Source organism: Macaca nemestrina, chromosome 9, assembly GCF_043159975.1.
Source record: "Macaca nemestrina isolate mMacNem1 chromosome 9, mMacNem.hap1, whole genome shotgun sequence".
Taxonomy (NCBI): domain Eukaryota; kingdom Metazoa; phylum Chordata; class Mammalia; order Primates; family Cercopithecidae; genus Macaca; species Macaca nemestrina.
Window position 1 is genome coordinate 111269232 of NC_092133.1, and position 12317 is coordinate 111281548.

General features: G+C 40.3%; 1 protein-coding gene across 12 annotated transcripts in view; it reads right to left on the minus strand.

The window, feature by feature from the left end:
- Positions 1–12317, minus strand: part of LOC105479927 (coiled-coil domain containing 7) — a 436030-nt gene that overhangs the window by 163437 nt on the left and 260276 nt on the right. For all 12 annotated transcript variants that reach the window (XM_071070238.1, XM_071070242.1, XM_071070239.1 and 9 more), the window contains one exon: positions 6097–6204. In XM_071070238.1, coding sequence (XP_070926339.1) covers positions 6097–6204 — 108 coding nt within the window. The remainder of the gene's footprint in view (positions 1–6096; positions 6205–12317) is intronic.

Sequence of the window (12317 nt, forward strand, 5' to 3'; positions counted from 1 at the left end):
TTTAGTCTTGGGAAGGTGTATGTGTCCAAGAATTTAACCATTTCTTCTAGATTTTCTAGTTTATTTTCATAAAGGTGTTTATAGTATTCTCTGATGGTAATTTGTATTTTTGTGGGATCCAGGGTGATATCCCCTTTATCATTTTTTATTGTTTCTATTTGATTCTTCTCTCTTTTCCTCTTTATTAGTCTGGCTGATTTTGTTGATCTTTTCAAAAAACCAGTTCCTGAATTCATTGATTTTTGAAGGGTTTTTTGTGTCTCTATCTCCCTCAGTCCTGCTCTGATCTTAGTTATTTCTTGTCTTCTGCTAGCTTTTGAATTTGTTTGCTCTTGCTTCTCTAGTTCTTTTGTGATGTTAGGGTGTCGATTTTAGATCTTTCCCACTTTCTCATGTGGGCATTTAGTGCTATAAATTTCTCTGTACACACTGCTTTAAATATGTTCCAGAGATTCTTGTCTGGTGTGTCTTTGTTCTCATTGGTTTCAAATAACTTATTTATTTCTGCCTTCATTTCATTATTTACCCAGTAGTCATTCAGGAGCAGGTTGTTCAGTTTCAATGTAGTTGTCTGAGTTTAAGTGTGTTTCTTAATCCTGAGTTTTAATTTGATTGCACTGTGGTCTGAGAGATTGTTATGATTTCCATTATTTTGCATTTGCTGAGGAGTTATAATTTGCTTCCAATTATGTGGTCAATTTTAGAATAAGTGCAATGTGGTGCAGAGAAGAGTGTACACTCTGTTGATTTGGGGTGGAGAGCTCTGTAGATGTCTATTAGGTCCATTTGGTGCAGAGCTGAGTTCAAGTCCTGAATATCCTTGTTAATTTTCTGTCTCATTGATCTGTCTAATACTGACAGCGGGATGTTAAAGTCTCCCACTATTATTGCGTGGGAGTCTAAGTCTCTTTGTAGGTTTCTAAGAACTTTCTTTATTAATCTGGGTGCTCCTGTATTGGGTGCATATATATTTAGGACAGTTAGCTCTTCTTGTTGCATTGATCCCTTCACCATTATGTAATGCCCTTCTTTGTCTTTTTTTATCTTTGTTGGTTTAAAGTTTGTTTTATCAGAGACTAGGATTGCAACCTCTGGGTTTTTTTTGCTTTCCATTTGCTTGGTAAATATTCCTCCATCCCATTATTTTGAGGCTATGTATGTCTTTGCATGTGAAATGGGTCTCCTGAATATAGCACACCAATGGGTATTGACACTTTATCCAATCTGCCAGTCTGTGTCTTTTAACTGGGGCATTTTCTCATTTACATTTAAGGTTAATATTGTTATGTGTGAATTCAATCCTGTCATCATGATGTTAGCTGGCTATTTTGCACATTAGTTGAGGCAGTTTCTTCACAGTGTCATTGGCCTTAATATTTTGGTATGTTTTTGTAGTGGCTGCTACCAGTTTTTCCTTTCCTTCATATTTAGTGCTTCCTTCAGGAACTCTTGTAAGGCAGGCCTGGTGGTGACAAAATCTCTCTCAGCATTTGCTTGTCTGTAAAGGATTTTGTTTCTCCTTTGCTTATGAGTTTAGCTTGGTTTGGCTGAATATGAAATTCTGGGCTGAAAATTCTTTAAGAATGTTGAATATTGGCCCCCACTCCCTTCTGGCTTGTAGGGTTTCTGCAGAGATATCTGCTGTTAGTCTAATGGGCTTCCCTTTGTAGGTAACCTGACCTTTCTCTCTAGCTGCCCTTAACATTTTTTCCTTCATTTCAACCTTGGTAAATCTGATGATTATATGTCTTGGGGTTGCTCTACTTGGGGAGTATCTTTGTGGTGTTCTCTGTATTTCCTGAATTTGAAAGTTGACCTGTCCTGCTATTTTGGGGAAGTTCTCCTGGATAATATCCTGAAGGGTGTTTTCCAACTTGGTTCCATTCTCCCCATCTCTTTCAGGTACACCAATGAATCGCAAGTTTGATCTTTTCACATACTCCCGTATTTCTTGGAGGCTGTTATTTCCTTTTCATCCTGTTTAATCTTGTCTTCACACTTTATTTCATTAAGTTGATCTTCAATCTCTGATATCCTTTCTTCTGCTTGATCGATTCATCTATTGATACTTGTGTATGCTTCACAAAGTTCTCGTGCTCTGTTTTTCAGTTCCATCAGGTCATTTATGTTCTTCTCTAAACTGGTTATTCTAGTTAGCAGTTCCTTTGACCTTTTACCAAGGTTCTTAGATTCCTTACATTGGGTTAGAACATGCTCCCTTAGCTCAGAGGAGTTCATTATTATCCGCCTCCTGAAGTCTACTTCTGTCAATTTGTCAAACTCATTCTCTTTCCTGTTTTATTCCCTTGCTGGCGAGGAGTTGTGATCCTTTGGAGGAGAAGAGACATTTTGGCTTTTGGAATTTTCAGCCTTTTTGCACTGGTTTTTCCTCATCTTCATGGATTTATCTACCTTTGGTCTTTGATGTTAGTGATCTTTGGATGGGGTGTTTGCATGGGTTTCCTTTTTGTTGATGTTGATACTATTGCTTTCTGTTTGTTAGTTTTCCTTCTAACAGTCCAGCTCGTCTTCTGCAGGTCTGCTGGAGTTTGCTAGATATCCACTCCAGACCCTGTTTTCCTGGGTATCACCAGCAGAGGCTACAGAACAGCAAAGAGTGCTCCCTGCTCCTTCCTCTGGAAGCTTTGTCCCAGAGTGGCACTGGCCAGATGCCAACTGGAACTCTCCTGTATGAGGTGTCTGTCGACCCCTGCTGGGAGGTGTCTGCCAATCAGGAGGCATGGGGGTCAGGTACCCATTTGAGGAGGCAGTCTATCCCTTAGCAGAGTTCGAGCACTGTGCTGGGAGATCTGCTGCTCTCTTCAGAGCCAGCAGTCAGGTACATTTAAGTTTGCTGAAGCTGCACCCACAGCCGCCCCTTCCCCCAGATGCTCTGTCCCAGGGAGATGGGAGTTTTACCTATAAGCCCCTGACTGAGTCTGCTGCCTTTCTTTCAGAGATGCCCTGCCCAGAGAGGAGGAATCTAGAGAAGCAGGCTGGCTACAGCGGCTTTGCTGCACTATGGTGGGTTCTGCACCCAATTTGAACTTCCCAGCAGCTTTGTTTACACTGTGAGAGGAAAACCACCTACTCAAGCCTCAGTAACGGTGACGCCCCTCCCCCCCACCAAGCTTGAGTGTCCCACGTCAACTTCAGACTGCCGTGCTGGCTGCGAGAATTTTAAACCAGTGGATTTTAGCTTGTTGGGCTCTGTGAGGGTGAGATCCACTGAGGAAGACCACTCGGCTCCCTGGCTTCAGCCCCCTTTCCAGGTGCGTGAACAGTTCTGTCTCACTGGCATTCCATGTGCCACTGTCATATGAAAAAAACTCCTGCAACTAGCTCAGTGCCTGCCCAAACAGCCACCTAGTTTTGTGCTTGAAACCTAGGGCCCTGGTGGTGTAGGCATCCGAAGGAATCTCCTGGTCTGCGTAATGTGAAGACTGTGGGAAAAGCATAGTATCTGGGCCAGATGGCACTGTCCCTCATGGCACAGTCCCTCGTGGCTTCCCTTGGCCAGGGGAAGGAGTTCCCTGACCCCTTGCACTTCCTGGGTGAGGCAATGCCCCACCCTGCTTCTGCTCGCCCTCCTTGAGCTGCATCCACTGTCTAACCAGTCCCAATGAGAAGAACTGGGTACCTCAGTTGGAAATGCAGAAACCACCTGCCTTCTGCATTGGTCTCGCTGGGAGCTGCAGACTGGAGCTGTTCCTATTTGGCCATCTTGCCTGGGAATATAGCCCCCAGTTTTCTAACCAAGCTCCCTCAATGGTTCAAATTAGAGGACCAACAAAGGGCTTTTTACAGTATCCTGGCCAGCCACCCTGATAGTCCTTTGGTTGCATAGTGAGAGTGAAAACAACAGATGATAAGATTGTTGACCAGACTCAGATTTCTAGATACACTCGTTTCAATTCTGCTGGTTATCAAACCTCCTCCTAAGGTCATGTGGATCAGATATAGTCCAGATATTAACTGGCAAATTTTGAGCATGGAAAACATGGCTGCTGCCCAGATAGCAAACACTGGCCAATGAAAAGAATGCCATAAAAATGGCAATCTGCTCAATCCAGGAAATGGCCTTCTAGAGGAGATCTATCAGATTGGTCACAAAACAACAGGGTCTCAAAGGAGTATGATTGATGGACCCTCCAACAGACAGTGAGCCACGGTGGTCCCACCAGGCACTAAGGTCCATATGGTGATGTCCACTATGAACAGTATGAGTGTTATTTTCTCTAACCTTCTCAGTGAATCTTGAAGCTTGAGTAGTTTGCTTCCTTGATGAAGGAAGTAACCTTATCACATTTAGAGTGATACATTGTGGGGTCTAACATACAGATCCTTCCTACTTTTACCCAGATCTCTCATCTTTCACAAATGAGCATGACTAGGGGTTAGTACAAGGTCCCTATATCCCCAGTGGGGAACTGAGGACCTACACTTAGGACAAAGTTTGAAGTGGGGGTGGGAAAAAATGACATTTCTTGGGCCTTTTGGATACTGGTCAACAAATTACTGTGATCCTCACATTCCCTGACATGAGGATGAGGAGGAAACAAATAATTCTTTCTAGTTTTTAATCTGAGGTCACCACAAACAAGACCTCTTTCTAAACCAACTATGGGGTAGATCCCTTTGGGTCACTATAAATCCCTATTGTCATGGCCTCTACTACTGAATATATTACTGGTTAAATATATTTTCTATATGAACAACTCTAGCATTTACACCCACCTCCTGATGGGATTTGCAGCAGTCCAGGTATTTTGTGGGATATGTGGAAGATCATGACCTACCAAACTACTGGCACCTAGTACCAATGTCTACCAAAACCAGTATTAATACTCTGGGGATAAAAAAGGGAATAATTTCCCCCATTGCTGAGCTTTAAGAAGTCAATTATCTGTACACTATTTCTGCATTCAATAGACCCATCTGGCCTATGTGAAAGACCTCAGGTGCCTAAACCCTGTACTGATAAGAGTTCTAAAAAGCGTAAGTGCTACCTTTGGCACCAGTGGTAAGCTGACATTGTTGGCACCAGTGGTAACCTGATATTGTGACAGTCAGAGGCTGTTCAGGATGAAGGAACTTGGTATGTACCAGTTGACATAGCAAATGTCCTTTCAGCATTCCTCGCCATGAGGATGATCAGGATTAGTTAGAATTATGTAGGATAGGTTACAATAAACCACTAATATCTTTCCACAAGGCTTCCAAAATTCCCCAACTATTTGTAATCAATGTATAGGTTACGACCTGGACAAAGTTCCACTCCTGGAAGAAGCATTAACCTTCCACACTGTTTATGAAATCATCCTAGTGGGCTCAGACAAGGACACTACCCAAAAGGAACCAGATGCTCTGTTCACCCACCTGCAGCATGTACTGTGCCATTATCATTGGACAAGGCACAAGGACCTACAACCCAAGTGAAATCCCTGGGTGTAATCTGTAAAGGCTATGGTGTTCCATTCCAGAGATGATGATTGTCATGCCTTCGGCCAGCTCTGACTCAAATAGTAAAAATAATGTGAGCAATAGGAGGGACCATTCATCTGCCACCATGCTCACATTCAAGCCACAGAGATCAGACAGCATCCTCTATCAGGTTGCCATAAAAACCACTACCTTTGAATGGGGACTTGACCAACATGATACCCTGGAAATCCTTCTACTGGCCACCTTAGCTGCCCTTATACCTCTCTGATTTCCATTTGCTGCTTCAGTTACAGATCTCAGCAATACCTCTGCCTACCGACTGGGACTACTACAGATCAGAGGTGCCCATAAATGGCCAGCAGCAGATGAAAGGTACCCATCTTTTATGAGACAATTATTGGCCTGTTATTGTCCTGAGATGGATACTGAGAGCATAAACTAAGTTGTGTAATAATATTATGACAAGAAATTCTAACCAAAACATATCATTATCTTTGTTTTTGTTCTTGAGTTATGTTAGAGTATTTACACTTTAGAGTATAAATTATCTATAAAATATATGTACTCAAATACATAAGTATGAACCAAAGAAAAAAGTTCTTTTGAGATTAATTTAAAATAATATAAAATAGCTATCATCATTATACTTACTGCTACGTCCTCCTTCAGAAGTTTCTTGTTTCTCTAATTGCACTTGGATTTTTGACACTGTATCTTGATGTTTAAGCATAGGATTTTCACTTGATTCTTCACCATGCGCTATGTTAAGAGAGAAATTTAGCCCCTTACTAGAAAAATAAATCTACTACGAAATCCTAGAGTTCAAATTTATAACAAGCGGAAGCAACATTTTCTTTCATCTTATAAAGTTTTAAGTAAACTACCTTAATGCTAGATCTGACATGAAAATGGTGAGAAAACTTTCAATGTGTGTTGAAGACGTATTATTATTTCATAAATATTCCTAGATATGAAATATGTTTTATATTAGTCTCTACTTTCCTTAAGTTATTTATACTTTAGGTTAATACATAACCATAGACCAAACAATGAAAATGCATATGCTCAAGGTCATTCATTACAGCATTATTTGTAATTGCAAAGTATTCAAAACCATTGAGATTTTTAAGCACAGGAGATTAGTTGAATGAACATATATATACACACACACATATATGAACATATATATACACACACACAGAGTTATACGTGTATATATACGTGTATATATATGTGTGTGTGTGTGTGTGTGTGTGTGTATATATACCAGAAACAATAGTATAATATCAATTATGGTACATAATTATGTGTATCTATGTGTGGATGAATATATATGGTCGATGATATGGTACACATGGCTGTACATACAGTGAGAAGTTATCCTCCCATCTATGCCGATACATCCTACCCTTGCCCAATGTTATTTTGTGGGGAAAATGTAATATTGATGGAGTCAGTGACCTTCCATGTTTAGACTCTTGCTTATGTTGTTGCAGTAAGTGAATAAAGGCTTAATTGTTAGCTTCAATTTGGCTTGCTATCTTAATTGACCATCTTCACACTTGGCAGCTCCCTTGGGGACAAATGGCTGTGAGCAGGGTGGTCAATTAAGCACAATGCCTTTCTGGAAAAGCAAAAAGCATGCAGATCCCCAGGGAATTTGTGGGAGATGCTAGAGTTGAGACCTCTTGGGGGGTACTAGTGGATCATTTGCAAGAGTCGACTGTCCCACGGTGCACTCTGCCAGCCCTATCATTAGGTCTTAGAAAGTGCTGTCCAACACCATGGGGCACTCTCAGAGAGTGCTAGCAGATTGTTTACATAAGCTTTTTGGTTCTGAGGGACACCAGTGGCCCTTCTCCTTAGCCCTAGACTCTCAGGCAAAGATGCCTGGTGGGTCAAATTAGAGATCCAACAGAGGGCCTCTGAGAAAGCTAGAGAAGAAATTCCGTGGCCACTGCTATTGTCCCCTGCAGATGAGACTGAGTTTTCAGAGAAGCTGCGAGCTAAATTGCACCAATTCTAAAGCTAATTTATTTGCTCTTAGTTCTAAAGAGGTACCAGGCAATGACAGACAGCCTATGACCCAGCAAGGGATTGAGACTCGTGGTTTAAATAAAAGGAATGGAGAGCCTCTTTGGGATTGCTTTCCTGTGTGATCTAGGAGAACTTAATGGCATGGATTATTTGCCTGCATGATGAAAGAGGTAATCTTGTTAAACTAACTTAGTGGTACCTTGTGGACTGTGTCACTATAAAACCCCTCCTTTAGAGTGTCATAACAGAAGAGGTTTTGCTCAAGGAGGACAAGCAAAGTGGGAGAATGAGAAGGGAACACCCAAGCCCTTCTTTTTCAACTGGGTTGTATTTGGGTTCTGACAAAACTTTGGCACACTCATGCTATCTTCCCTATGATTAAAATACATTTTTAGACCATGGTTGCAGAGGCTATACACCCCTGCAAACCATACTGGTGATCTCTTGGTCTCTTGCTTGAGAGTGAAAGCAGTTAATGATGAGAGTGAGAGCAGTCAATGATAAGATTTTTTAAAAGTCTCAGATTTCTAGGGTTATAAGTGTCACTCCTACTGGTTATGGAGCCAAATTAAAATTAACTCTCCTCTAAGGTCAGGCAAATTGGTCAGTAAAATAATCTAGATCGGGGTCCCCAACCCCGAGGCCATGACCAGTACTGGTCTGTAGCCTGTTGGAAACTAGGCCAAACAGCAGTAGGTGAGCAGTGGGCAAGTGAGTGAAGATTCATCTGTATTTTCAACTGCTCCCCATCATTCACATTACTGCCTGAGCTCTCCCTCTTGTCAGATCAGCAGCAGCATTAGATTCTCATAGGAACACAAACCCTACTATGAACTGCACATATGAAGGATCTAGGTCTAGTTTTTTTATGGTTAGTTTATTAATTAATTGATTGATTGATTTATTTTTTATTATACTTTAAGTTCTAGGGTACACATGCACAATGTTTGTTACCTATGTATACATGTGCCATGTTGGTGTGCTGCACCTATTAACTCATCATTTACATTAGGTATTTCTCCTAATGCTATGCCTCTCACCTCCCCCAACCCCATGAGAGGCCCCAGTGTGTGATGTTCCCCTTCCTGTGTCGAAGTGTTCTCATTGTTAAAGTCCCCTATGACTGATAATATGCGGTGTTTGGTTTTCTGTCCTCACGATAGTTTACTGAGAACGATGGTTTCCAGCTTCATCCATGTCCCTATAAAAGACATGAACTCATCCTTCTTATGGCTGCATAGTATTCCATGGTGTATATGTGCCACATTCTCCTAATCCAGTCTATCACTGATGGACATTTGGGTTGGTTCCAAGTCGTTGCTATTGTGAATAGTGCTGCAATAGACATACAGGTGCATGTTGTCTTCATAGTAGCATGATTTATAATCCTTTGGGTACATACCCAGTAATGGGATCCCTGGGTCAAATGGTATTTCTAGTTTTAGATCCTTAAGGAATCACCACACTGTCTTCCACAATGGTTGAACTAGTTTACAGTCCCACCAACAGTGTAAAAGTGTTCCTATTTCTCCACATCCTCTCCAGCACCTGTTGTTTCCTGGCTTTTTAATGAACGCCATTCTAATCAGTGTGAAATGGTATCTCATTGTGGTTTAGATTTGCATTTATCTGATGTCCAGTGATGATAAGCATTTTTTCATGTGTCTGTTGGCTGCATAAATGACTTCTTTTGAGAAGTGTCTGTTCACATCCTTTGCCACTTTTTGATGGGGCTGTTTGATTTTTTCTTGTAAATTTGTTGAAGTTCTTTGTAGATTCTGGATATTAGCCCTTTGTCAGATGAGTAGATTGCAAAAATTTTCTCCCATTCTGTAGGTTGCCTGTTCACTCTGATGATAGTTTCTTTTACTGTGCAGAAGTTCTTTAGTTTAATTAGATCTCATTTGTCTATTTTGGCTTCTGTTGCCATTGCTTTTGGTGTTTTAGTCATGATGTCTTTGCCCATACCTATGTTCTGAATGATATTGACTAGGTTTTCTTCTAGGGTTTTTATGGTTTTAGGTCTAACATTTAAGTCTCTAATCCATCTTGAATTAATTTTTGTTTAAGGAGTAAGGAAAGGATCCAGTTTCAGCTTTCTACTTATGGCTAGTCAATTTTCCCAGCACTATTTATTAAATAGGGAATCCTTTCCCCATTTCTTGTTTTTGTCAGGTTTGTCAAAGATCAGACAGCTGAAGATGTGTGGTATTATTTCTGAGGGCTCTGTTTTTTTCCATTGGTCTATCTCTCTGTTTTGGCACCAGTACCATGCTGTTTTGGTTACTGTAGCCTTGTAGTATAGTTTGAAGTCAGGTAGCATGATGCCTCCAGCTTTGTTGTTTTGGCTGAGGATTTTCTTGGCAATGCAGGCTCTTTTTTTGTTCCATATGAACTTTAAAGCAGTTTTTTCCAATTCTGTGAAGAAAGTCGTTGGTAGCTTAATGGGGATGGCATTGAATCTGTAAATTACCTTGGGCAGTATGGCCATTTTCACAATATTGATTCTTCCTATCCATGAGCATGGAATGTTCTTCCATTTGTTTGTGTCCTCTTTTATCTCACTGAGCAGTGGTTTGTAGTTCTCCTTGAAGAGGTCCTTCACATCCCTTGTAACTTGGATTCCTAGGTATTTTATTCCCTCTGAAGCAATTGTGAATGGGAGTTCACTCATGATTTGGCTGTTTGTCTGTTATTGGTGTATAAGAATGCCTGTGATTTTTGCACATTGATTTTGTATCCTGAGACTTTGCTGAAGTTGCTTATCAGCTTAAGGAGATTTTGGGCTGAGACGATGGGGTTTTCTAAATATACAATCATGTCATCTGCAAACAGGGACAATTTGACTTCCTCTTTTCCTAACTGAATGCCCTTTATTTCTTTCTCCTGCCTGATTGCCCTGGCCAGAACTTCCAACACTATGTTGAATAGGAGTGGCGAGAGAGGGCATCCCTGTCTTGTGCCAGTTTTCAGAGAATGCTTCCAGTTTTTGCCCATTCAGTATGATATTGGCTGTGGGTTTCTCATAAATAGCTCTTATTATTTTGAGATACGTCCCATCAATACCTGGTTTATTGAGAGATTTTAGTATGAAGGGCTGTTGAATTTTGTCAAAGACCTTTTCTGCATCTATTGAGATAATCATGTGGTTTTTGTCTTTGGTTCTGTTTATATGATGGAGTACGTTTATTGATTTGCACATGTTGAACCAGCCTTGCATCTCAGGGATGAAGTTGGCTTAATCATGGTAGATAAGCTTTTTGATGTGCTGCTGGATGCAGTTTGCCAGAATTTTATTGAGGATTTTCACATCGATGTTCATCAGGAATACTGGTCTAAAATTCTCTTTTTTTGTTGTGTCTCTGCCAGGCTTTGGTATCAGGATGATGCTGGCCTCATAAAATGAGTTAGGGAGGATCCCCTCTTTTTCTATTGATTGGAATATTTTCAGAAGGAATGGTACCAGCTCCTCTTTGTACCTCTGGTAGAATTAGACTGTGAATCTGTCAGGTCCTGGAACTTTTTTGGTTGGTATGCTATTAATTCTTGCCTGAATTTCAGAGCCTGTTATTGGTCTATTCAGGGATTCGACTTCTTCCTGTTTTAGTCTTGGGAGGGCATATGTGTACAGGAATTTATCCATTTCTTCTAGATTTTCTAGTTTATTTGTGAAGAGGTTTTTATAGTATTCTCTGATGGTAGTTTGTATTTCTGTGGAATCAGTGGTGATATCTCCTTTATCATTTTTTATAGCATCCATTTGATTCTTCACTCTTTTCTTCTTTATTAGTCTTGCTAGCCATTTATCTATTTTGTTGATCTTTTCAAAAAACCAGTTCCTGAATTCATTGATTTTTTGAAGGGGTTTTGTGTCTCTGTCTCCTTCAGTTCTGCTCTGGTCTAAGTTATTTCCTGCTTTATGCTAGCTTTTGAATGTGTTTGTTCTTGCTTCTCTAGTCTTTTAGTTGTGATGTTAAATATGAATTTCAGATCTTTCCTGCTTTCTCTTGTGGGCATTTAGTGTTATAAATTTCCCTCCACACACTCCTTTAAATGTGTCCCAGAAATTCTGGTATGTTGTGTCTTTGTTCTCATTGGTTTCAAAGAACATCTTTATTTCTGCCTTCATTTCAATATTTACCCAGTAATCATTCAGGAGCAGGTTGCTCAGTTTCCATGTAGTTGAGTGGTTTTGAATGAATTTCTTAATCCTGAGTTCTAATTTGATTGCACTGTCGTCTGAGAGACAGTTTGTTATGATTTCTGTGCTTTTACATAGGCTGAGGAGTGCTTTACTTCCAACTATGTAGTCAATTTTGGAATAAGTGTGATGTGGTGCTGAGAAGAATATATATTCTATTGATTTGGGGTGGAAAGTTCTGTAGATGTCCATTAGGTCCTCTTGGTGCAGAGCTGAGTTCAAGACTTGGATATTCTTGTTAACTTTCTGTGTCGTTGATCTGTCTAATCTTGACAGTGGAGTGTTAAAGTCTTCCATTATTATTGTGTGGGAGTCTAAGTCTTTTTGTAGGTTTCTAAGGACCTACTTTATGAATCTGGGTGCTCCTGTCTTGGGTGCATATATATTTAGGATAGTTAGCTCTTCTTGTTTCATTGATACCTTTACTATTATGTAATGGCCTTCTTTGTCTCTTTTGATCTTTGTTGGTTTAAAGTCTGTTTTATCAGAGACTAGGATTGCAACCCCTGCTTTTTTTAGTTTTCCATTTGCTTCGTAGATCTTCCTCCATCCCTTTATTTTGAACCTATGTGTGTCTCTGCACATGAAATCAGTCTTGACTCTTTTTTTGTTTTTTATACTTTAAGTTCTAGGG